The 27,927-nt window shown below is 40.6% G+C and overlaps 1 protein-coding gene across 3 annotated transcripts; it reads left to right on the forward strand.

Annotated features, from left to right (window-relative positions):
- The first annotated feature begins 296 nt into the window (after nt 1-296).
- Nucleotides 297-22,821, forward strand: FKRP (fukutin related protein). 3 transcript variants are annotated; one of them, XM_085625655.1, is made up of 2 exons: nt 297-537; nt 18,563-20,723. In XM_085625655.1, the coding sequence occupies exon 2, from the start codon at nt 18,988-18,990 to the stop codon at nt 20,497-20,499; it is 1,512 nt and encodes a 503-aa protein (XP_085481781.1). In that variant the 5' UTR covers nt 297-537; nt 18,563-18,987; the 3' UTR covers nt 20,500-20,723. The 3 variants fall into 3 exon arrangements, with proteins under 3 accessions (XP_085481781.1, XP_085481780.1, XP_085481779.1); XM_085625654.1 differs by lacking the exon at nt 297-537 and adding an exon at nt 602-702 and having other exon boundaries at nt 18,563-22,821; XM_085625653.1 differs by lacking the exon at nt 297-537 and adding an exon at nt 608-708 and having other exon boundaries at nt 18,563-22,821.
- Nucleotides 22,822-27,927: the final 5,106 nt, after the last annotated feature.

Raw genomic sequence — 27,927 nt, forward strand, 5'->3', positions numbered from 1 at the left:
AGCATCTAGGTCGGATGTAGTCCTTTAATCTCGTTGTCGTCAAAATGTACGTGGTGGGAACATGAATAGTTAAAAATTCATTTTTCAAGCTAATCACTTTTAATGCAATGATACAAGCTGATACATGTACTTATGTGAAAAAGCTTCCACATATTAAAGATAGTCACGTTTTAAATGTTTGCGCCTTTATCATAGCTTTACATCGTTCGTCGCACGATTTAGAGGCCGAAACAGTTCCATGGGGGGCTGGGCCTTTGCACGCTACTCTTACACGAGCCAAGCAATACCCTGGACTCGGCTCTCCCTGTGAATATCATGCCTCGCTCCAAGATATTCCTATTCAAAGCGGCAGGCTACTGCGCCCAACGAGAAATAAACCGTCAACACGGTGGCATGCCTAACTCGGCTTCTCCGCGAAAGAGAACCATTCCCCAACTTAAACGAAGACGGATCGGACAACGGCGAGTACGAACCAGACTGCCAATCAGTACTTCGAAATGCTGTATGACGTTTGGTGTGGCTGGACCAAAACCAATGGTAGGCTATCTTACATATTAATAATACCGTACATTTCAAGACGACTCCTAGAATAGGTTCAGTCTTGGAATTGTGTTTATGTGACCCGGAAATGCTAAAATTACGGATTACGATTTGTGTAAAGATCAGATACTGGCTACGAGAATGTCGCTGAGTTCACTGACGGTCAGTGTAAGTAGCGGATATGTAATTGCCGTGTAAGCACATGCAGCAGCAAATGTGTTTGCCTTTGATGCATGCATTTTTTTCCCTCCGTTAGATGTACATAGCTGTCGAATGGGTTCAGTGTTAAGATCCCGGCTTTATAACCAATCACACTTTGCATGTAGATTGCCACTTTTCCAAGAGAAAAATACCGGCCATTTGTTGTTGTTTTAAGAGGCTGCAAAGGCCTGGACACGATACTAAATATGACTTTTAAATGAAAGCAGTATTAATAATAGTCAGGGCTTTAAGTGGGATGAAAAAACTGAAGGGTCTCTCAAAGGGGCGTGGCCAATGTAATTAAGGGCGTGGTTTAAAACACTTAAACTGAAAAATCTGTGCTGAGCATAGTGTGCCGCCCGACTTGTATTTTGCTGTTAATCATTGCATCCAGATATGTGATACAAGTAACATCATACCTACAACAAGTCAGGACTATTGGCTTTGTCAATGGTTGTTAGTTGCATTAGATAAATAAGAAGCAACTATAGCTTGTTGTATATAATATTGAAAAAGCTTCCACTTAATGCCCTGGTCACACCAGGACAGTGTTGCTGCTCCTGAGTTTAAAAAAGAGAAGGGAAATCCAGAGAGAAAATGACTCTCTTTAAAGGATTTCCCTTCCCCTGCAGCGCTCACTAGTGAGAAGAGAGCAGTGTGAGCACGCGCACATGATGTGGCTGCTGTCACTGCAGTCTGGAAAAAAACGGACTGAAGTGGCAGCAGGCACAAAACAGAGCCCGAAAGAGACCCGTTTCGAGCCCCCTTTAAACAAGCATTGGCATAGCCAATAGGTCTTGCCTTTGGAACCTTATAAGTGTTTAGCCATGCAACAGTTGATGTTGTTGCACGAAGGATATAGTGCTGGATAACTAAACACTTATAAGGTCCCAAAGATGACCTATTGGCTATGCCAATGCTTGTTATTGAACAAGTTGAAATCATCCATTCAATGAGAAAGCCTCAGAATTTGTACATGCTTTCTGCCACTACTACTCAGAAATTGCACGTCTTCAACAATTTCCACACCTTTATCAACAAATGAAGAGTTTCTCTATTAAGACGTTGTTCTGGAAGCCTTCGTTATGTTTCAGGTGGTCAGAATGTGATGAAACAGATCTAGAATTATTTCCTCGTTTAAACGGAATTCTGCAACAACATTTGGTACAAAAAGAATAACTATGTAAACCAGCTTTTTGACTGGAAGTAGTATGTTGTCCTTTTGAAAAGTGGTATCCTATGTAAGTCAATCTGTCAAAGGATGTTATTGGCTTCAAAGGCGTGTGCAATGTGACGCAACAACTACGTTTAAATCCCAGTAAAAAGTCGGTTTCAAATGGAAGACTGACTGCTTAGTAAACAAAGTGGTATTTCGTAGCGTATTTCATTTATTCTGCTAATGTATGCTGCAGTACTCCATGGACAATGTTTACTGGATACTAAATGTAATTACCAAATGACTAGAACATAGTTTACGTGAAGTGATTGCCTTCTCAAGTTTTATGCGCAAGGGCTGCTTTCTTTTCGGCCCACATTCAAAAGTTTGTTTATTTAAATTGTGCGCATGCACGCAATGGCTGCTTTCTGGGGACTGGGCATGAGGCAGTCTCCTGACCCCTCCGCGTCTCCCTTCCTGGAGCTGTCGTCAACAGTGAAAGCGATGCACGTCGGGCCTGTAGGGCCATAAACCCATTAAAGAAAAGAGACCTTACAGACAGTACGCCGCTGCCCCAACGAGTATGAGAACAAAACATTTGAGATTAAATAAAAACAAAAAAAAAAGAAACAGAGTGCGACCAAAATAGAATTAATAAGGCTGTTAATTCAAATTATTATATAAATTGCGTTAAAAGGTAAAAGCCAACCACTGAGGGAATGATTCAAACAAAACCCCAAAAATTAGAGAGAGCACGCGCTAAAAAGTTTTGTGAAAACGTGCAGGCTGCAGCGGGAGAGAGAGGCGGAGGGGTGCACCCGCGAGTGGTGCAAGCGCCCTGGGGAGAGCAGTCTGCTCTTTTTCAAAGCACATACTCTTGCTTGTGGCGCGCCGCTGCGCACTCCCGCAAGGCGCATGCCCACAAGCACGAGTATGTGCTTTGAAAAAGAGCTGCACAATGGCTAAAGGTCTCCTATGTAGCGCATGCGTGCTGAGTAGGCGAGACCTAAAAACTGCCGGTGCTCAGAACAGGTGAGACCCGGCCCACTTAAAGCCCTGATACTAGTATTAATTTGAAGCATGACTTCTGCCTTTGTTTACTTTCATTATTAGTCAGGTAATGTTAACGCAGCTCTTCAACATATTTAAACATGGTTTCTATTTATATTTGCTAGAGGTGGCTGAGCCAACAAATTAAAAAGGAGATCCAAGCTTAGGCAAGGTTCTGGCTCAGACCTTGAAGCCCGTGCACGCACGAGCCGAGCCCTGAAAATATTTGCTATGTAAAACATACAACAAACATCTCATAAAATATAATAAAGTCTATTCGAAATGTGATTTTTTTTTTTCTTTATCATATTTGACATTAATACGGAACATTGTAGCATTGCACTGAGAAGTACTTATTAAAAGTGATAGTTTTGTACAACAGGTAGTCTGAACTCACATATTTGAAAGGGCCTTCATATGCGTTGATGAAGAAAAAAACGTTTTGGTGAAATAACATTTTTGCCTAAGATCACACAATTTAAGCAGGGAAGCCGCTATGTATCTCGGGTTTCTGGTTTCACTTTGTAAAAATTAGGCAGGAAATGGATATCGTTTGGCTTTCTTTATGTTAAGGATTTGTTTTTACCTCTTAATGCACTTTGTAAAATATATCATAAACTTGACCCAAAGGTATTGGAGCCCTCCACATGAGCATCAGTTACAGTTCACAATGGGACGCACATTGTTTATAGGCACAAGGAGATTAAGCGATTTGCCCAGAATCGTATGCTGTTCAGCCGAGACCCCAACCTGTTTCCCCAGGTCCATAGTCAGCAGCGTCTCTGACTGTAACACTAGGTAGAGGGGGTGAGGCAGGCAGAAGCTACATGAAAGATCGGCTTGCTATGGGCTTGAGGTTCCAACATGACCTCCTGCTGAGCCAGAGCCAGGCTGCACGCTCGAGTCTGGCTCAAACTTTCATTGGTGTTCCCGTCTTTAAAATTTGCTGTTTGACGTATGTTCAGAAAAGGGCCAAAAATACTGGCTTAAGATGATTTAGCTTATTTTTGTACTGGCTAGGACATTAAAATACAGGTGGTGCTGGTAGAAACCTGGCCAGGTGGCAACCTTATTTGCATGCTGTGTTTTTTAAGGACCACACCTAGAAATCTAAATTATGCAGCAAAAAACACTGAGTGGTAAAGTATTTCAGGTCATGTTATTGTCAGCTATTACGTATTCTAACCAGCAATCAAGACCTTTCTCAATCAAAAATAATTAAATATTAAAAACCCACCGAGTTCTAACACACCATGCATGCATGTAAACACACCATGCATGCATTGCTTAGCTAGGACTTTGTAACATAGTGTGAACATAATGCTCACTTTCCATAGTCAAATTCTTTCATTATTTTAACCTACATTCTTCATAGTGCGAACGTCCGTAGAATTCCATTAAAACAAGCGTTTACTTATTAAGGCTGGACAAGACTAAATAAGGTGATATATGACCTCTTTATAATGCCCCCACAAACAACACTCTCTTAAGATCACACAGTGTGATTTCCAAGACGCCTTCATTCAACAACACAAATCTGCAGAAGTCTCATTTGCAAGAATTTTAGCTTTACAAGCAGAGTAAGAGTACATTCAGGCAGTTAATGACCCTGTCTTTACATTTGATGAAGCTACATAATCTAAATATTTACAGTTCTGCATGACCAAAGTTTTCCAGGAAATTTAGTTCTTTTACATTTCCCATTGAGAAAGAAGCATATTGGTGCAGATCAGAGCTTCCGAATCCCCTCTACTTCTACGGACGGAATGATCACACAGTCACACACGCACACATACATCACACGCTGGTGGGGCCCATTACACCAACATTCAAAACCTAACCACCCTATCTGTTACCTGTAAAGGGGAAAACACTTTCAATACCTAACTAATCTGCATTTAACCTGAGGTCGATGGCATCAGCTTAGTTGTTGAAGATCTGGCTAAAACATTTCAAATTATAAGCAAATAAAGTCCATAATCATGACACTGAATAATCACCCGACACAGTAATTCAAACAAGAAATTTGTTTATCTAAAATTGCATGAAAAGCCAATTAAATGCAAAACCATTTCTTTCATATTTACCTATTTTGGCTAAATGTCATATCCTAAGTCAGAACCGGTCCTCAGCAAGAAAATGCAAAGTTCTATCAGTCATGTGGAGTCTCTGTCCTCTCCGTCAGCGTCGGGACCTCTGATCATCAGCTCGGGAAGAAGTGGCGCTAGACCTCTCTAGTCTACTAATATTTATATAAAAAATTGCATTCCAAAAAGTATCAATTAAAAGGAAAAACGGATGGATGGCGGAAATAATGTCATCTTGGTACTTTTTCGATAATATGCGAGATCTTCTCACGCATAAATTGTCCCAAATAATGAATAGCAGAATTGAACGTCCATGACTAATTCGTTACTTTTACGGATGTCACTACTAGGTGAATTTGTTTCAATTTTGGGTTCACATCAAGTTCGTATCAACTTTTTCGTCTTTCAGGGGCTTTTGGCAGATGTCCTAGACTTGTAATTATGCTTCTGGCTTTTCAGTTCATTGGAGGTGCAAGGTCATAGGCAGAGCGAAGCCTCTCTGTAAATTTCCATCTACTCGAGTGCAGGCTGTAGACGGCAGCCATTTTCGGGTAGGCCACATTGGGCAACTTAAGCAAAAATAAACATAAAACAGAATTACTGCATGGAAATGATTATACAGTGTTATTCCCCTGCTAATACCCTTATGTGTGTGTATTTATCTAGCCATTTGCGACATCAAAAGCCATTAATGCATATTAATCAGAAGCGCAAAACATAATAACATCACGTAAGCAACATATATTTCTGTCAGTTTGCTCACCAACTTAGTTCACTTATTATTGTAGCCATGCAAGAGCGTTCCCAAGTGTAATTCTCTTGTTAATAAGGTTGATTAGACAACATTTGACAAACTTTTAATACCTAATAATTATTCAGTAGTATTTTTAGTTGAAACATGCGAAAATGAAACAGGTATTCGGTTTTGAAGTAAAAACCGTGCTCCATCAATCCCCCCTTTGGTGATATCTAATCACCATACAAAAATCAAAACCCCAAAAATCAATTTAATTTCCCCTTTTTATGAGATCTCAAAATGTCTTCTTGTTCATTTTTCAGACCCTTGTTTCCATCTCATCTTCTTTCTTTGTTTCTATATATATACTTTCTCTTAGTTCTTCTATTTCTATCTCTTGTGGATCCCTTTCTGGTTTCTTTTGTCTCTTTTTAATATTTTCTTTTATAACTTTCTTTTTATTCCTTCTATATCTACAACATATACACCCTAATCTAAGGATCAATAATGCAACAACTACACAGGTTAATGGAAATAATATTTTACCAAAAATGGTACTACCTAATTTTGCTACAAAATTCTTAATAGCTATCATTTTATTAGCCATCTTAGTCCAGATACTTTCAGCTTCTAATGGTACTAATTCTTCATGCAAATCAGTAATATTTTTGATATAAATTTTTAGATCTTTGCTTTCGTCAGGAATGTAAGTGCAACAATGTTGAACCTTCAGCATTCCACAGACTCCACCCTCTTTTGCCAAAAGAATATCAAGGGCAAGTCGATTTTGCATTGCCATAGCGCGCAAAGCAACCATTTCAGTATTTACCACAAGAAAGCCTCCAGCGGTGCTTGCTGACAAGCGATCTACCACTGTTGACAGCTTCCGAATGCCAAATGCATTTAAAGAAATTCCCACTGCTGGAATTAAAGCTCCAAAAATATCTCCTACAATTTCTGTCCATGTTTCTCTTCTATTGCGTGTTAATGGATTAATATGTTCAGCATCATCTACTCTATCCATGTGAAAAATCTTTGGAAAGACCAGGCCAACATAACATGTACCAAACCAATGGTCAGGCAACCTATAGTAAGCCTTATTCCCACAAATATAATATACTCCCGGAAAGACTGGATCTTCTCCTCCTCTAAATCCCCACCCGGTTGCAATAAAGTATGTATCATGGCACTCACTAGTTCCTATGAAATAATAATCATATTGGGACCTCTTTCTGGTGATGCACAATTTGCCTTTCTGTGGGGCATCTATAGCCATAGTTGGACTGGCTCCATCTTTCAATTCTTTTTCTTTTTCAATATCCCACATTGTATCACTCATTTTATGCCCTTCTGCTTTCTTGTGCATGTTCAATCTTCTTCTTTCGACCATGTCTAGAAAATTCTTCTCTTCTCCTTTCAAACTGCAAGTTAGATTATTTCTAAAAACATATTCTAAGGTTAATTCTTTGGTTTCTAAAAAAATCTCACCTAAAGTGTTAGCTTCTTTTGCAGGATTCAATTCTTTATTCATAGGCAATTGCCCAAGAATATTATCTACATTAGACATTTTGTAATCTAATCTCCCTAACTGGTAAAATATACTAATCAACACACTACATGAAATTCCATACGTAGCCGGAAGATGATGATAAGTCACTCCTTCCGAAACAGATGCAGGTAACTGCATGCAAACTTAGCAGTCCCTTACTTCCATTGTCTTTACGTATTCGTACAACAATTTTGAAAACACATTGCTAGAAAAATCATTAATTGATCTATCCTTATGTTTATGTACATTGCTCATTCTAGTTGAAACTATCCTTAATGGACTTTTCCCTATATTAGTCCTGTTCTCAGTATGCCCTTCTAAAGTGTCTATAGTTACTCTAAAAGAGATCAGTAGAGCTAGCACGCTCCAAAGCAGCATTAATAATCCTGTACAGCAGCAGCACATTTTGCACCATCTTTTCAGAAAGGTACATCTACTTTGATTATTGTCAGTGTTAGCCATCTTATAAATTTGACCGTGTCTTTTGACTTAGCCTCTTCTACTCCACTACTGAACTTTAGGGCAGCAAGTACCCAACAGATTAGTAAAATCTATTAGTTTTTAATTTTTACTACTTTTCTTTCTTTTTTTCTCTCCGGACTTCTTTTGGATCTATTCAATTTGGATTTTCATCACTTTTCACTGTTTCTTCATCATCATCAAACTGTATCAAGTCCTGAACCTCCGTTTCTTCTCCAATGTCGGACAAGATAACTCTCAGGATTCCCACAGCTTCTTCTTCATCAACCACTTTCAGCAAAGTCTCCTCTGGACTCCCTTGACTGTCTGCCTCTTCTCCTTGTTCAGGCAGTGCCACATACGTCCATTCTGGTGACTTGTACCTCTGGTTTGGTTTTCTTATTCTTTTAGTTCTCTCAGGTAACTTTGTTTCTTCTTCTTTAGTTGGATTTTGACTTGACACTTCATTCACTTGTTCAGCCTTTGATGGGTTAACTCGTGTCAGTCTATACCTTAGTCTCTTTATCTTATTCGGCCAAAGATCTCCTTTAGCATTTCTCTTTTGCTTTCCTTCTTTATTATTTCTTTCTCCAAGCCAAGTTCTCTTTCTCAGAACTCGTCCTCCATGTATCGCATTGTCACTTTCTTCAGACTCTGTTTCAGTTGCTTCTTGTTCCTCAACAGTTTTATTTTCTCCAACAACTTCTTTTTCTCCAACAGTCTCTTTTTCCACTAATTGAGATTTCCCTACTTCTGTCCCTCCTCGGGTCTCCGACACGCAATCTTCTTGCTGTCTACTTGTCCCTTCACCTAGCTTGTTGTTGATGTTCCCTACACCTCCTCGGGGTTTTTCCGCAATCTTTTCCTGTCCCTTCTTCTTCTATATTTATCTCGGGTGGAATTTGTCCAATTTCCTTATTTGTTTCTTGTGTCGTTTCTGTTGGAATGTTCTTTTCTTTTCTTTTCTTTCTTTCTTTTTATGTTGGTTACTGTTGGTTGGAACCTCAGGGACTTCCTCAGAATCTGAACTCGTCTCTGCAGTTTGTACTGTTTCTTTCAGAACCTCTTCTGGTGGGATGACAATTTCTCTTGTCTCACTTTCCCCACTTTCAGGATTCTTTTTCCTCCTTACTGCTTCACTGTCTGCATCATCACTGGAATCTGATTCTTCAAAGTATTCTTTTCCAGTACCATCTCTGGGATTTGGAACTCTCAATGTGTGACTTGCATGTATCCAATTCTTAACTCCAGCACACTTTACAGCAGTCGTTGTGGTCAGAATGACCTGTCTTGGCCTTCCCCACCTTGGAACCAGACAATTCCTTCTTCTGTGGACTTTTATCCTTACCCAGTCCCCTGGGCTTAGATCATGGTGTTGTAATGTTATTTACTGTCAGTCAGCAGTTTTTCAATGACTGTCTAGTATCAAGAGTCAAGCTTCTTAAAGCTGACATTCGCCTCACTTCTTATGGTGGAGAGCCCATTGATTTAAGAGGGTATTTCATAGGCTTAATTGAGTATGAGGGTCGATTTACATCGGGCAAAGTTTATGTTTCCAAGAAGGGAGACAGTATCATCAGCTGGTGGCATCAGAAAGATCTAGGTGTCATGCTGGATCCTAACAGCAGTCCTCCCATCATTCTCAAAAACAGGGATAAAATTGAGTCTGTAAATCATCACTCTTTTCTTCAGGCACAATTGATGGAAGAATATCCACACGTGTTTGGGGACAAACTAGGCTGTTTGAAAGGGTATTGTCATAAAATTAAATTGGCTCCTGGGTCTGTTCCTGTCTCATGTAAGGTGCATAATGTACCTTTCGCTGTTAAGGACGAGATGCTGAAAGAATTGGAGAAGCTAAAGTCACAGGGCATTATTGAGGAGGTGGAAGGAACATCCTGGTTGGCTCCGGTGGTAGCTGCAAGGAAGGCGGATGGTTCTTTGAGATTGTGTGTGGACCTCAGACAGCTTAACAAATGTGTGCTGGTGGATAAATATCCTCTTCCGAATATAGCTGAACTGTTGAGCATGGTGAGTGGTGCCAAAATGTTCAGCACAATTGATTTGACTTCTGCGTACCACCAGATTTTACTTGACCAGTCCTCCAGGGACCTGACCGCTTTTGTTACACCGTTTGGTACCTTTAGATTTATAAGACTTCCTTTTGGGCTTGTGTCTGCCGCTTCTGTTTTCCAGCGTGTTATGGAAAAGGTGTTAGTGAATGTACCTGGTGTCTGTGTGTACCAGGATGATATTTTAATCTATGGGTGTGATGAATTAGAACATGGGAAGAGAGTTCGACAGGTGTTGGACAGACTTTCGTCCCACAATCTCACAATTAAACGTGAGAAGTGCAAATTTGGACTTGATAAGATTGACTATCTAGGTCACTCTATAACAGCTGATGGTGTTGTTCCCAAGGCTGAATTGGTAAATACTATAAGGGATTTAATTTCTCCCTCGTCCAAGGAAGAGCTTATGCGCTTCTTGGGGATGGCAGAATACTATAACAAATTCATTAAGAACTTTGCTGAAGCTACTTACAACATGAGGAATCTACTTAAAAAGGGGGTAAAGTTTGAGTGGGATGAGTTGTGTGAAAAAGAGTTTGAAGAAATAAAGCTCAGGTTGCAGGATGCTCCCAACCTTCGAAACTTTGATCCCACTAAATGTTCAATCATCTCCACTGATGCAAGTCTTAAGGGGATTGGTGCTGTTCTATATCAAGGTGGTACTGAACCTGACAACATGATCATGTTTATATCAAGGTGTTTGAAGGGTGCTGAAACAAGGTATTCGGTTATTGAGAGGGAAGCTCTAGCTGTATACTGGGCAATAAAGAAGTTTAAGAAATTTCTATGGGGTACCTCTTTTGTAGTTAGAACGGACCACAAACCTTTGTGTGAGGTGTTAACATGTAAAAGTGTTGATTCCATTTCACCTAGAATTTCCAGATGGATTGTTGGGCTACAGGGCTTTAATTTCTCTGTCAGGCATGTTCCAGGTTCAGATAACTTTGTTGCTGATGCGCTGTCAAGACTCGTCCCGATTGTTCAACCTAGTGATGTGGATTCAGAGTTTAGTCATTCTCATGATTTTGTGTGTGGCATTGATAACAAAGTGATTTCCCAGGAGTCCTGGTTAGATGCTTGTCTTCGTGATGAGGTTATCCAGAATGTTTTGGAACTTATTCATGATGGTTGGCACAACAAAGAACAAGGTAGTCTTTCTACTAGGGATTTCTGGTTTGTGAGAGATCAGTTATCTTGCTGTGAGGGTATGTTGTGGAGAGGTCACAGATTGGTTCCTCCTGTGTCGTTAAGACAAATTCTGTTGGATTTGGCTCATGAGGCACATTTGGGGATCTCTAAGACTAAGGAGAGAGTGCGTGCGACTTACTGGTGGCCTGGCATGGATATTCAGATTGAGCGTCTGGTGAGAGAATGTGTGCAGTGTTCTCTTAGTGAGAAGAGTTTGAAGATCAGGACGCAGCCAATGGAGAAAAGGTCTCGTCCTTGCGGTCCTTGGAAGGATATAGCTCTTGACATTCTAGGACCGGTGCATGGCGATGGTTGTGTTATACCTTTATTATTGTAGTGATGGATTTGTACTCCAGGTGGCCAGAGATTTCTTTTGCTAGAAACACGAACACAAAGACTGTAATTGATTTTCTGAAGGGACTTATCTCTAGGGAAGGTTTACCGTTAACCTTACTGACAGACAATGGTGTTCAACTTGTCTCGAAGGAAATGGAAGATTTTCTTGATAGTTGTGGTATTGTTCATAAAAAGTGTGCTTTGTATCACCCTGAATCCAATGGGACTGTTGAGAGGTTTAATAGGGTTCTTAAGGAAACTATTTCTCTAGCAAAACAAAATTGTCTTGATTGGAAGGAGGAGGTTTCCAGGTGTGTTAGTGTCTATCGTTTTGCACCTCATACCACGACTGGGAAATCTCCTTTTCTTTTGTTTCGTGGGAGGCAACCTGATACTTTTTTGGAACCGCCCTGGGTTAACAAATTTCTCTCTGCCAAGGGTGGGTTTGTTGATGATAACTCATGGAAAGACAGGGAGGATTACAAGTGCCAGAAAAGTAAGGAGAATTATGATATGAGACATGCTGTTAAATCTACCAAGGTCTCTGTTGGTGATTTTGTGATGATTAAAAGACCTGGTTTCTGTGTCCCTGGTGCTAAGTTTTCGAAACCTTTGAAAGTAATTAAGGTTTTTGATAACGCGGTGAGAACTTCAGATCATAGAATATGGAACTTAAGTTGTGTTGCTGTTTGTGACATGACTACTCATTTTCGTAATCTTCCCCAGAATGTTGGTGACAAAAATGTGACAGGTGTTTTAAAGAGATCTAATAGAACTTCTCGTACCCCTGCTTATCTAAGTGATTATGTTGCATAATTTTGTTGTAGCTTTTTTTATTGGTAGTCTCTCTTTGTTGTTGCAAAAGAGGGAGATGTGTTGTAATGTTATTTACTGTCAGTCAGCTGTGTTTAGCTGCTGACATCCTTGGTTTCTAAAATGTGAGAGCTCTTGTGGCTCAGGAAAGAATCTGGTGGATGAAAGACTGGAGGAGTGAGAGGCAGTTGGGTGGCTGAGCTGTTGAACCTATTTACTTATGAATAAATATTCCTGGAAGATCAACCTGCTGTCTACGCCTCATTCATGGATGATCCTACCTTTTAACACATGGGCTGGTTTCTTTTCAAGTGTGGTGGCGTCTTCTCCAACCTGGTGAAACACAGAATGAACTGCGTCAGCCAGGCCTTTGCAGTAATCCAAAATCATGTCATCACTTATAGTCATCAGCTTGTTCACAGGTACATATGCATGTCTCATAGCACGTCCCATGATAATTTCATGTGGACTCAAACCTGTTGTTCTGTCTGGAGTAGACCTAATGGTCATCAGGACTAGAGGCAAGACATCTGGCCATTTAATTCCTGTGGCTAGGCACATTTTGCCAATTCTGTTTTTTATGGTGCCATTCATCTGTTCAACTACGCCAGAAGCCTCTGGTCAGTAAGCACAATGTAACTTCTGCTGTACACTCAATGCTTCACAGATCAAACCCATGATTTCATTATAAAAATGTCCTCCTCTGTCTGATTCAATGGTCACTGGGAACCCATACCTTGGGATGAATTCTCTTAACAGTAGCTTGGCCACTGTTATCCCATCATTCCTTCTTGTCGGATAAGCTTCCACCCACCTGGAGAACAAACAGACCACCACCAGGACATACCTCAATCTGTTGACTTGGGGCATTTCAATGAAATCTATCTGCATTCTTGTGAAGGGTCCACCTTCCCTGCCTATTGTCCCTAGGCTCACCACTGTTTTCTTTCCAGGATTGAACTGCTGACATATCAGACATCTCTGACAGAGACTTTCTGCTATCAGCCTGAATTTTGGACTATACCAGGTCTGCTTAACGGCTCTTATCATAGCATCCCTCCCCAGGTGCCATTGTTGATAGCATGCTGTTTGGCATGACTGGTCTTCCATCCCTATAGACCCATACATGGTCTTTTTCACTTGGTGCACATCCTGCTTTCACCCAATCTCTCATCTCCTCATCTCCTGCCTCATCCTGCAACTGCTTTACCTCCTCCCATGTTCCCACTTCATTAGTAAACATTAAGGAACAAGAAGACATTTCCTTCTCCTCACACCGATTGATGGAATGATTATTTCTGGCACAATATTGTGCTATGTCATTAGCAAATTTATTGCCAACGGTGACAAAATCATCACCCTGACCATGAGCAGCACATTTTACTACTGCTAGTTCTTTAGGCAGCTGTATCGCCTCTAGCAGCTTTCCAACCACTTCAGCATTCTTTATGGGAGTTCCACTTGAGGTCAGGAAACCTCTTTGTAGCCATAGCTGGCCAAAATCATGGACCACTCCGAAGCCATACTGGCTGTCAGTCATTACAGTCACTCTCACACTTCTCCCAATCTTGCATGCTTTTGTCAGTGCCACCAATTCTGCCACCTGAGCGGATTTAACTCCTTTCAAAGGTGATGCTTCCACAACTTCCGAGACTTTGCACACAGCATATGCAGCACTCAACACTCCTTCTTCTGTTCTCAGACAAGATCCATCCACAAACAACACATTGAGAAAGAAGCATATCATCTTTTATAATACTTGATCTAAATATCTGGTCAAAGGGTTCAAAATTATTATATTATGTTGTCCATTAATATGCTCTTTTATTAGATCTTTAACAGCATTCAGGTTGGCATTCCTGGCTCTAAAACAAAACTTAGCGACGTTGGCCCTAACCACTAATTTCTGGTTAATCCAAATTTCTTTCAGATTTGCTTTTTTTAAGGAGGAAATTAAAAATATTGAACCATCCTACTTTGTTTTCAGAAAGTTGAGATTGTGTCGTTGCCCTGGGCCCTGTTCAAGCCAAATCGCTGGTAACGTTCACCTCATATGCCACAATTCCAACTCCTTTGGGAACCGCTGGTTGCTCTCCAACTGGGGGTCACCAGCGACTCAAATTCCTTATCAAGGAAGATGGTTGACCAAATCCTTTTCAAGGAAAACATGAAGACTCTCCTGTTGCCGAACCTGTGCTAAGAGTCCCATTTCTGAATCAGTTGGTATTAACTAGCCAGGATCTAATGTCACAGAGTTGCAAAAGACTAGAAGTGGACACCAAAGAGGGAGCAAGGATATTTACATAGAAGGCAGCATGTAACATCACTGTCAAGATTTCGATAATGTAAGAGGCCAGCATTCCAAAAGCAGCCAGAAACTGATTGAGGAACATCTTACATAATTCTGACCGACATTTTATGGAAAACAATTATTTGATATGGACATTTCAGCTTGAAAATACAAAAAAATCTTTCCATGGCAATGTGCTCTGAACATCGGAGGTATAAGGTGTGATCTTTAGACATCAGGTGAAACAAAGACAAACCGCACATTTGCATACGTTGTAATGTTCATTACTATTTTCACAAAAAGCATTAACTGACTTTATATATGTGCCTGGGAGAAAGGCATTCTGCAGGCATGCTCTACTTTTGACACTGGAAGCCAAACCAGTGAGCATGGAGGGATTGTGGAGTCAGTGGGGATGAGGGATTCAAATGATTCGGTTTATGAATGCTCCTATCAGTAGCATTCTTATAAGAGCAGGGAAGTTTAAGGAGTGAAGATGATGCGTATGGTCTAATGAAGGAGATGAGCACTGCTTCAATACAGGATTTCTAATTTCTTGACTTGAGCCTAGTTCTCGGGTATCATTACTGTGCAGCGATTGCAGGCAATGCAAAATAACTTTTTGTCTTTGCCCAAAATATTCCAGAACTGGAGTTAGACTAGAAAAATTGCCTCTACAGCTTCCACATAACACTCTGCTGCCCTGAGGGCTCAACAAAGGCAAGAAACTCTAATTATTGAAGTCAAAAATGTTATACATGTTATACATATACTTTTGCCGTGTGAAAGCATGGAAGTTGGAAAGCCATATGGTCCTGGAACACTACTTTGTCTACTGTCTGTTATACATTTTGCTGGCCATCCCTCATTATTGATTGTGTCCCCCCAAATGATAAAACGTTATTTTATTCTGTAATTAGATTAAAACATCCTGGATCTGGTTTAACCCTTCACTCGCATCAATTACACATCTTCACTTATTTGTTGAGATACTTTCTTTTTTCCACACTTCATAAATTTGCCTTTCCAGCATTCACAAAGTCCCTTTGCTGCCTTAAGGGCGCAACCAAAAATAAGAAACTCAAATGTTAGAAATCCAAAATGTGATACTCGATTTATACAGTTACAAATAATACAGTGATAAAATTTGATACCAATAAAAAGCATTCAAAAGTCTAGTTTTGTGCGATGTCCATGCTGCAGGCAAAAAGCACTGAAAGGGCTCCATGTGGATAAGGTATGTTGGTGGAAGCTTTACCCTTATAATCTGCTGCTTTCGCCGCTATGCTGGACTTACTTGGGTATAAGTGAAAACTCCTGATAGCAAAATTACGACTGCTTGTATGGAATTTAAATTTTGAAGGATGGCATATATTTCTGCCCATTTCTTTGAAACATTTGACAAGATACTTATAAGCTGAATGTTTAACAAGTGCAATGCGCTACTGTCATAATGTTTAACAAGTCATAGCAGCCATCTTGTGTGAGTAGAAGGGGCGGAATTAATGAAGCATTTCATTTCATACAAGTACAGAATACAGGATAGAGGCTAGCTTCAAGCGACACTAGTACAATTAGTCATGAAAACTAAATCCAGAAAGATGCCTTACCGGCATGTGTAATTGATTTATTGAAAACTGGCTACCAATGGCAGCCATATTGTGCGAGTTAAGCCATGAAGTAATTAATACATTTTCAAGTTGTTCGCGCCAGGCAACTCGGTATAGGGCAGCACTGGTCGGGAATGAACAAAAGTATAAGGAGAAAGAAAGGGTTCCAGCATTATCACAAACTGACAGTGATACAGAACGTGCAAGTGTGATGAATGTTAGCAAATGTAATGCGCAAGTGTAATGAAAGTTAAAAGTATTGGCGGCCATTTTGTGTGAGTGGAAGAGACGAAGTTAATAAAACATTTAGGCCCTAATTAGGATGTCGATCAGAAAGCCTCTGACACAGGTCGGAGGCTTTTTGACCGACATCCTTGGTTTGACTTGCAACCATCGTATTTTGATAATGGCAGTCGCAATTCAAACTGGTTAGTTATTCTGGCTGGCTTCTGACGGGCTCAAGGAACCCGTCGGCCAGTCAGAACCACCACCATAACCCCATACAGACAGCGTTTCCGCCATCTGGATTATGATGTCGGTTTCTGGCAAGCTTTCCATGTTTGGCTTTCCGACATGGAAAGCCTGTCGGAAAGCGACTTTGGGGGACCCTAGCAGGGCCCTTCTTCTTCAGCGGCCTCCGGTTGGGTGCCAGGGGGCACCTATCGCGCCTCCCTATAAATTCCTGCACACTGCGGCACGGTGCAGGGATTTACAGTGACTCCCATTTCTCTATGGGAGATTGTGCTGCAGCGCGTTTCCGCCCGCCTCACAGGCTCCCATAGGGAAAAGGGAGCTTGCGACCGCACCATTTGCGGTCGCATCGTAATTGCAGTTTTGGATCACCGACCCGAGGTCGGTCTCGAAATCACAGGGATGTTGGTTGGAGGAAACTCCACCGACATCCTAATCAGCCCCATAATGTTATACCGTAGAAGCGCAGGATGGAGGATAGCTCAAAGCAACACTAGTTCAACTAGTTCAGAAAATCAAATCAAGGAATTAGATTGAAGATCAATAAATATAAAGAGAAGCAAAAATAAAACCACTTCAGGTGAGGCATATGCAAAAGAATACAAACAGAAATACTCAAGATGTACTTTGGAAAAGGACATTCACAAACATACCAAAATTAAATACAACCAATCTCTGTGATTATCTAATTGAGGTGTGAATACTCAAGGGAAAAATACGACAATACAAGACCCTTTAAGTTATTCAGATGCAAAAAAAGAGCATGATAAAATTTATTAGTGAAAACGTCCGAGTGTCAAGAATATACTGAAAACCTGCTCTGAAAAAAGTTTCTAGATCAAGTCCTATTGAGAAGTACACAAGACTTCAGGTTGCAATTTAGAGGAGTGAAGTCCAATCTTCCATACGGTTGAGGCCAGTGTTTTGGCTATTGAGATGCAAGATCCAATTCAGTTCCTCTTTGTTGAGTATTGCTGAGATGGTAGTACCTCTGGGTGGGAGCTTGATCACAGTAGTAACTTGCCACTGAAGGTATTTTTTCAGTATGCCCATTTGCTGTGAAGTGGTCAGCTGTGCTGGCAGATACGTATATGGATTTTCTGTGTTGTCTGGCTAATATAGATTTGATTACAGGGAAACGTAATAGCATAAATAACATTCTTTGTATTACAGTTTGGAAATTGCCATAAGGCAAATCTGATATTTACCACATATAAATTCCTTTGATTAAGGTGTAAATTTTTTGAGGGTATACTAGCCCTTACGAGATGGTGTTTTATGTTCTTTTTCGAAATGCAAATAGAGGACGTTCAAGGCTAAGTTTGCCTGCATTGAGTACTCGCCAGTGCTTAAGAATGCTCAGTTGATGTGAAATGCAGGGAAAAAGTGGTAATGCATACTAGACGGTCATTTTTCTTTTTGTCCTTGGAAGTAAGCAGTACATCTCTAGGGCAGTACCACGCTCTTTTGATTGAGCATTTGACTACTTTGCATGGGTATCCTCTGGCTAACAGTTTATTGGACAAAGTATTGGCCTCCTGAAAGAAGTCCTGTTTGAAAAAACTGTTTCTTCTAATCCGAAGAAACTTGTAGTAGAATGGAGAATGCCTGCGTGCTCTTGGGTGTTGGCTTGTATAGGAAAGAGGAGTGTTTCTTCTGGTGGATTTGTGATATAGTGACATATACAGCTCACCCTCAGAGGTCTTTATCATGATGTTCAAAAAGGGAATATCTGACCTGCTTTGTGCCAATTTGCATCCCCTGCAGTTTGCATCAATCCAGTTACAGAATCCAGTAAGGGTTTGTGTTGATTCCTGTCAGATAATAAAAATGCTATCTATGTAGAGCTTCCAAATTAGGATGTTGCTACAATTACAATTAAAAAGAATGGTATTGGACTCAAGTTCATCCAAGTGATTTTGCAAAGGTCACACCAATGATAGGTTTTGACTGGGATTTGTTTGTGGAATTCCTGACTCTCACAGACTATTTTTATTTTTTCAGGTTTCGAAGACTTCGACTTGTCACTTCATGAATGCCTCGGTTACTGCACGAATGAATGAAATTACACAAGATGTCAACAGATTGAACATGCAGATGATACTTCTTCGACCACTGGACTCATTGTACATATAGTTGGGCAAACATCATTTACATATAGTTACACTTATACAGACAGTGCTCTACAGTGATTGTTCACCAGTGGATGTTATTTTGTGAAATGTTAATTCTGCATACAGCTTATTTAGTTTGTTTTCCATCTTTTTGACTTTTGGATTTCCATATGGCTTATGGTAAGTGGGCTAGATTCCATTGGAGGAAAATCCATGGAACGCTGCCTTTGCTGTATAGTAAAAGAAGAATAGTAGACCCTGTTGGGGTGAGCATACTACTCCCTGAGTGAAAAACAAATAGCTCACCTTTGCAAAATGCGGTGTACCTTCTGCCAGTGGGTCCTGTCTCTAGCCATTGTGGCTAACTTGATCATCTTGTACTATAGTACCAAGCTCCACCAGCGCTTGGTACCGCGTCACCGGGAGCCTGTAAGCCTGTCCGTCCACCGGCTGTCAAATTCCAGCACCCCTGGTGTTACCGTCCTCATTCGTGAGTTTGAAGACTTTGAGAATTATATACCTGCAGTGGTACAATCCTTCTTAAAGCATAACCCTGCTCAACCTGTTGTGGTGGTTGCAGACACTTTTCCTTACCCGCCTTTGCAATTACCTAGTAGGCCTCATGTTCATCTAGTGATCCTGAAGCCATCTCCTGAGCAGCCAGCCTATGCTTCAAGGCCTGAGCATTATGTCCGGACTGACTATGTCGCTTTGGTGCCAGATGGTGTCCAAGTAGATGTTTCAAAACAGCTTGAGAAGATGTTGGATGAATACAAGCATAGTAGGAGCAGAGCACACATGGTGGCTGCCCCAGTCGAGTCGTTGAGCCCACTGCACTGCTTGGATTTGAAAGTTAACCTCAAGGAATGGACAGCCACATACAGAATGTCTGCCTCCAGCAATCTCTGCAGTGCCATCCGTGGCGATGCAGTTGTCCTTCTTCAAACTAGGGACTTGTTCAACCTCTCTGCTCCCCTTGCCAAACCACTTGATTACTCCCTGTTTATCCAGTCGTCGCTGCGTGGATGGAGAATACGCATCTTGGAGGACATTTCATTTCCAGCTCCCCACCGGCCTCTCTTCACATCTTCCCACAATCAGTGGAAAGCAGACAACAATTTTAAGGCCAGCAGAGCACAGCTTTTTAAAGACTTTGGGATTCGGCGGGTGATTATGGAAGATGAGAAGCAACAGTGGTACGGATGCAGCAAAGAAACCCCTCGGTGCTTTGGCACAGTCCATGATGATACTCCTGAATACCTTTATCAGGACCGTTGGACGCCACCGTGTTGCCTAAAAGCTCTGAGAGAGACTGCTTTGTATGTTATTGGCATTTTGGAGAGCTCCGGTGTACGGTACTGGTTGGAAGGTGGTACTTTGCTTGGAGCTGTCCGGCATCAGGACATAATCCCCTGGGATTATGATGTTGATCTTGGCATTTACCTTGAAGATATCTCTAATTGTGAGTTCCTGCGGAACATTGAATCTGGATCCATTGTGGATGAAAAGGGTTATGTGTGGGAAAAGGCCATAGAAGGTGACTTCTTCAGGGTGCAGTACAGTGAGACCAACCACTTGCATGTCGACCTCTGGCCTTTCTACCCCCGGAACGGGATAATGACTAAGGACACATGGATGGACCACAAGCAGGATGTTGAGTTCCCAGAACATTTCCTCAAACCCTTGGTTCCTATATCTTTTGCTGGCTTCACTGCTCTGGCACCCAACAATCACCGGAGCTTCCTCGAACTGAAGTTTGGGGAAGGAGTAATTGAAAACCCACAGTATCCCAATCCGACCTTGAAGAAACTAAACAGTGGGAGCTAGATTAGCAGTGAGGGAAAGCTGCTAAGATCCAAAGGATTACATAATGTTTTACCTACTTTAAGGTTGCACTAGATCTAACAGTAGGGGGTGCCACTGGTTTATTGGATTGATAAAAGCATAATGCCACAATGGCATCACATGTGATCACCGCAGGTTGACATTACTCATATTATGCTGCTATTTGATAGGCAATGTAGCACACCACAAAGTCACATAATAATATCACAGCGTATCCACTTAAAGGATCATGTCCATCAAACCATATGATTTACGTATGACTACAGCTCATTGTCCAGTTCTTCATTTGGATGCTGTATTCAATATTTATTTCCAATTTCAACACAGCAAAATGAAGAACTGGACAATGATCTGTAGTCTTACGTAAATCATATGGTTTGATGGACATGATCCTTTAAGTGGAAACGCTGTGATATTACTATGTGACTTTGTGGTGTGCTACATTGCCTATCAAGTGGTTTCAATTCTTTGGACTATGCTTAGTCACAGGGAAGAATTTAATACTTTATGTGGATAAGTATTTGGCTCTGTCTTAGCACCCAATATTGCTGCTATAAAATCTATTGATGTAAACTTATACTATAGATGTACAAATAATGATGTGCAGATCTTTCCAGCATATCCTCTCAATTCCTTTCTTGAATATATTATGCTGCTATGTATCAAGTTTGAGTTGATCTTTCTCTCTTACTCTAGCTCGCTTACCCACTCCCACAAAAACTCCTTGTTTTTTTACCTTGAAATTCATTGGCAGGTTCCATCTAAAAAAAGGCTTCTGATTTGAACTGCGCTAACAAAATGATGGGCAGATAGTCATATACTGGCGTAACTGAAATTGTGAATGTTTATCAAGGGTGCCTTTAGGTTAGCTTCTTCTGAGTCAACTTGTACAAATGTATCTATTGATGTAGAGTTTTGCATGTGTTAAGGTATCCTTTCCAATAGAGAGCGGCATGCCCAAAGTATGGCTTGTCAACAATTTGTTTTTGTAGCATGTTTCGGCAGCTACTTCCCTTGCAGTAAAGCATCCTCCATAACAGTCAGTATTTTTTGCTGCGCAGGTGACTTCACTCGCTTGAATGTCAGAGTATTGATTTTTTTCAATACCATGCTATTATAATATTGGAGCAAAACTATTGATGACCTTAATATTAGGATGTTTGGTATATATGAATAAGTATAGATTTACTAGTGTTAACTCTACATCCCTTGAAGATGCATATAGCCTCAAGATAGTCTAGAATAAAAATTAGTATACCAGAACTTATCTAGTAGATATTTTGGTCGTCAATGTTTTTGCTATGGTTTTCTGGTGGTCCAATATTAAAGACTACGTTCTGGTACCATGCCCCTCACTGTTAAGCTGAGTGTTTAGCCTTTTTACAGCTGCATAAAAGGGAGGAAGTAAGGGAATGATGTTTATTGCAGCATCCATTGATCTCTTCAGTAGATCCAGCTGGGCCTGGTCTTGCAGTCAGACATGCAAATCCTTGCTTGATCTGTACTGTTGAAGAGGCGGGCCTCACAGTAGGGCATATGAAAGATAAATTGATTTACTCATAGGAGTGGCATACTTCAAGGTAGAAAAGGTGGGACAGCCTGGTAAACTGATGAACTGGCATTGCTCAACAGTTACCTGGAGCTTCCATTTTTGATCGCATATTTCCTAGGTAGCAATTTAACAGCTTTTCATTTCCCAACATTTACCATCAGTGTACCTAATTATTAGTGGTTCGGGTTGATTAATAATATCCAGCCATCAATTTTGTGTTGTCTATGTCACTTACCTCACATGGCATGAACATGCTAAGATGTAGGCTGTGAATTTGCTATGCCACAGGGACTCTGTTACAACTCACCAATAAGGATTGAACGTATCTGGGCCTACTTGTGTCCCCATTCACAGTGGAGGTGTGTTACCAGCCTGGCTACACTGCGCCCTTTAGGGCACGGCCACTTGTTATTCGCATGTGGTTTCTCTCGGTCTCTCTCCCACCCCCCGCTTCCCGTGATTCAGATTAATTCAATAATTTCCTGTTATTTTGCTTGTATACAGAAGTCAATACAATGAATTCTTCACCTCCACGCAATGTTGTATTCCCTTTCCCAACAGAGTTGTATTAACTCATCTTCTTGTTAATTTGATGTACTGTGCGGCGTCTCTGTGCACTGCTTGCTCATTCAGGTGTTCTAGTTGTAACGTCTCCAGGAACTGGAAAAGTACCTCAATAGTATTCAATGTGCGTGATCATGATTGTGTGAAAGTAGATGTATAGTATTAAAGACATGGTTTTTTTAAACTAATCCTTCGTAACTTTGCTTCAGTTCGTTACGGTAGGATGCTCATGTGGTCCAGCTTTGCCCTGAAAGACCCTGTTTTTTGTGGGTTGTCCCTACATTATTTTCAAATCTAAATACATGTCCCGGTTTTGGAAAAAAGGAACAGGCGAGCGCACCTTCTAAAATGTGTAAATATTGTGCAAGCTCACATTCCCATTTTTCTTCTCTCTTTAAATTGCAGCCGGCCAGAATGTATTTGTTTTACAGACTTGTGCTGCAGTTCAACTCAAGACTCTGCGGGATATAAAAGGGGCAAAGCAGCATCTCGGCAGATCATCTTAGCATCATCGCAGCCTGTGGGAGGGAGTGGAGTTATTTAATGATAACGTTGTATTGCACCATTTACGTTCGACAAGGAGCAGGCTTGTGCTAATGCTACATTACGTTTTAAAAAGGGACTCCCCATATGTTTTTAATTCGATATTATAGGAAATGCAAAAAAGTTATCCTGAATTCAAATGCATTTTTCTGCACCGTCCTCTCCAATTCCTCGCAGGTCCATATTGATGCTTTCCAACCCTCCATTTAATACTTTGCTTCCCGGGGTTTTAGTTATTATCTTATCTCTAAACCGCATAAGTACAAGTCTATGAATGCAAACGAAATCGGAAAGTAATAACTTCATATATGTGTTTTCCTTCGGCCATACAACCCGTTCTGCACAGGAACAAAGTGCACAACCTCTAAAGCACTAATCATTTTGTGTTTATGTAACATATAGTCTGTCTCGTATGCCCGTGAGATTTCAGTACAGTCCTTCTATCTCATTGTCCATCACAAGGTTTAGTACTACTTTTGTGTCTATCACCTGGAATTGTATTATGTTTTGGCAATCTGTCCGCCCTATATACTGGCCATATGACATATGACCCTGACCTAACATTTCACCTACATTCCCTCTTGTTTGCATTATGCATGCGTTGCTATGACACCATGGAGAAAAGGACTAGGCTCTCGCTCTGTTGCATGGAGAAAACCAAGTACTTATATTTTAAATAATGCACTTCTCCACTGCACACTGATTACCAGGAAACAAGCCTAGTTCTCATCATCTCTGATTAATATTTGGTTTGAAATTCTCATGCCTTCTGTTTGTCCTGCAAGTGCTTGCATTACATAAAAGTACATCAAGAATCACTGCCAGATAAATACTTGGCTGTAGAGTATTCTATTAATTTGAAAACTTTAAACAATGTATACAGCGTCATTAGCATTTTGACACTGTAACATGGATTACTACAGGTTTCTTAAACTCTTTGGAACCTGTTTTACATGTCATCGTCATAAGGATTACCTCATGGATGAATATCCTTTTAGTCTTGAGGGATTGAAAGTAAGTACAGTATTAACAAGTGTCTTTATGGAAAGATGACTGAAGGATGAGTATCAATTCAGCCCTGCAGTCATTTTAGTTAGTATTAATCCTTGATTATAAGGTGGAGTTGTTCTGTTGAATCGTTTTTAAATGGAGAACATGTGTCTAATCATTACTAAACCACATATGTTCTCAGACACCCGAGTTCTTTGATCAAGGTCAGACAATGTTACATAGTTATTTGAAAATTTTCTTCCAGAACCTGTAAGGTTGTCGCTTTAGATTAAAATTAACAGTATGCTCTTGCAAGTCCCTGTCTGGGTTTTCGGTGTTTGCATAATTGAGATGAATTGACTTCAAGCACTCTTTTCTGAGATGTTTCATGGCTTGTATAGGACAATGGGTTCTTAGTAATACATCCAACATTAGTCATAATAAGAAACAAATGAGAGACTTTCTATAAAGGTAATTACTTTAAATATGAGAATACAATGTCACCAGACCAATGCAGGCTTTGGGCGGACACTGCTTCTTCGTGACATTTATTCTGTAGCACTCAATGTCTTAGGCTGCTTTGAAGCATTCAGTCAACAGCATTCACTCTTGCACCCAAACTGTTGTGTCTTGTGCTGTCCTTTTCAGCACTACCTAAAGAGGATCCTGATGGTTCACCTGTAGTTGAGATAATTACAGTGTTGCCTCTCACCTCAGTACCATATTGCCATGGGGGTTGGCTTTACTATAAAATGTCATGAATCCGGGAGCAGGCAACCACAAATACTAGTCTATGACAAGTGCCCAGATAGTGCTGAACTTCAAGAACTGCCTTGGATTTCATTTGAAAGAGTGCTGTTCTAGAGAGCTCATGGTACAGCTTCTTGTCTGGTCCCTTCCGATTCTGTGACTCTGTCAGCTTATAGTGAGTGCCAACCTGAACGTTCTAGTTATGGGGTAATAGTTTGGTCACACTAGGTAGAATCCTCTAGAGCCCCAGGATAAGAAGATAAACCTATGAACGCAGCAATTAGCACATACCTGAGTCAACAGATCTGTATATTGTAGGTCTTTACACACTAACCTAGTTGGGTTAAAAGCGGGACTGCACGAGTTGAGAACTATCTATTTTCCCTACAGTGATGAAAATGGTAAACAAGGTAGAAAGGTCAATTCAGTGTTATTAAAAGTCACTTCAGCACCGGTGATGGTGAAAGGAACACAACAGATGACCATTAATGGATATGCTGAAAATGACCGCAACAGGAGGATGAAGGTCAGAACGTCCATCAGCTGATATTGATCTAGGATGACTGATAAATCAATAAGTGCAAGCCTGATTGTAAAAAGGCAAGCAGAGGAGAATGAGATTAGCGATGCAGGGGCTTCTCAAGGCCTAGAAGTGGCATGGCTGACATCAGCAAATGAGATGCCAGACCAGTTGGTGAAACCAGGGCAGCAGGAACAATGGCAAGCAAAAGAGGGCACTGTATGATAAACCAATTATGAAACTGCACATTGATTATAATTGACGATGACAGGCTGTATCAGTTCCCATCTCTAGAACAGGACGCACAGCCGCATATTCTAGCGGAATGTTGAGCTTGTTGTTGTGATAACACTGGTAGTTCTGGAAAGATGGCCATTTTCCCAGAGGCATTAGCATTTGAAGCACATAGTATAGTCAGGAAAGATACTACCATTTAAAATCAGAATTGCTCCTCACTTCGATGTGGTGTAGTTTCATAGAATCAAGATTAGAATGATAACAGGTAAAGTTCCAGAAAAACTGTCGGGCATGAAGGACACGTGAGTAGGCTATCCCACTATCCCTGAAAAGAAAGCAACGCCTGCTTTGGAGGCATTGAAGACCGCAAATAATAAACACAAATTGGTTGATTACTGAGTGTTTAGAAGGCAGATTATTTCAGATGCAGAGTGGCCATTCTGTTGGTCAATGAGCTGTGAATGTTAAAGACACATCTTTCGTGCTTTAAAATATCAATAATTTCACCCAATTTATCGAAAAGGGGATGTCAGAAGCTCTGAGGGGGGGGGGGGCAAAAGATAAATGCTACATCATATTGCAGGCATTTGAATTGTTAACAGATACACAAAACAAGGTTGCAACCCACAGCAGGAGAAATTTACCCTGAGAACATAACTACCATTGTCCATCACAGGTTAACACTTTAGAAGAAGGGAAAACATGTGGCTGTAAGTTGTCAAAACAAGCCAGGTTAGGCGTTCTAAGATTGCAGAAACTGTGAAAGGTTATAGAGTCACATAACAATAAATGTCCCAGCGTTTGGACTTTAGGATGTACTAAGGATAGCAGGGCATAATTGAGTATGGAAAACTGTTGATAAGGAACATTGTGTTCATGCTATATATGTGAAATGTATCAGTTTGAGCCATCCCTTGGAATTATTCTGTAAAGCAACCAGTGTAATCAAATGTAGCAAGTGGCTTAGTGATGGAATCATACAGCAGCCCAGTAGAGTGAGGGTCTTCGGCTGTGGATAAGGAAGTGAACTGTTGAACTGAACGTAAAATGTAGCATCTTTTCAAACTAAAGCCTCTGGAGTGCTAAAGGAATAGAATAAAGAATGCTGCTGCATTACGATGTGTTGATAGTACTCTGTGTGAGTTGTGGGTCTGTAAAGCTCAGCGGAGTTGAGCTAGCATTAATTTGGACCTGTTGTTGACAATACAATATATTTTAACCCCTTCGCTGCCAGGCCTTTTCCCCTCCTGTGCCACGCCCTTTTTTGGCTATTTGGGGTAGTGCGCGCTGAGGCCCCTGTAACTTTTTGACCACATAAGGTATCCACGCCAAATTTCAGTCCCTTTCTTCCAACATCATGGGGATTCTGAAGGTACTCGGGGTTTGTGGATTCCCCTGGAAGGGTTACAGAAATGAGCCAAAATTCAGCAAAATTTAGTTTTTTTTGGGAAAATGGAAAAAACAGGCTGCAAATGAAAGCTTCTGGGTTTTCCCTGCAAGTGTTATCAAAAAAGGGTTTGTGGGGCTGAAATCACCATTTCCCCAGCTTTTAGGGGATACCAGACTTTTGTCAGAAACCCAAAAGTTTTTACACAGTTTTGGCATTTTTCTGGGACATAGCCTATTTTTGCTATTTTTTGAGCTTTCGACCTCCTTCCGGTTAATGGTAGAAATGGGAACAAAAGCAATAATGGATCCTGGAAAGCTATACATTTTAGAGAAGTAGACAAAATTCTGAATTCAGCAAGGGGTCATTTGTGTAGATCCATCAAGGTTTTTTTTTATAGAAACTAACCGGTAAATATAGGATAGGATAAATTGAAAATTTGTTGAATAAAAAAGACTTTTGTGTCCACGTTTTCACCTGTAACTTCTTCTAATTATGACAGCTCTTTGAAAGCAATATACCGTTACATCCGCTGGACATTACTGGTTGTGGGGATATATAGGACTTGTAGGTTCACCAAGAACCCGACGAACCCAGAGCCAAAAACTGAGCAGCAACTTGCAATGGTTTTTTATTATGTACCGGGTATATAGTAATTATTCTGTAAAAATGTGTACATGGAAAAATCGGTATGAAAGACACCTATGTATTTCTGAAATGGGAACAAAATATAGAATTTAGAAACAGTAGATATTTGCACATTTCCGAAATTGGGAATACTCATACTAGCATGAGAATTATCAATCATTTTTTAGAATGACTTCTTTTTTACACAATGTCTTTCATTTGGAAGGCAGAAATGCATCG

Source organism: Triturus cristatus, chromosome 9 (assembly GCF_964204655.1).
Source record: "Triturus cristatus chromosome 9, aTriCri1.1, whole genome shotgun sequence".
Lineage (NCBI taxonomy): Eukaryota > Metazoa > Chordata > Amphibia > Caudata > Salamandridae > Triturus > Triturus cristatus.

Excerpts from the sequence above, each read along its gene's own strand:
- FKRP (XM_085625655.1), top strand. The coding sequence starts at position 18,988 with ATGCGGTGTACCTTCTGCCAGTGGGTCCTGTCTCTAGCCATTGTGGCT.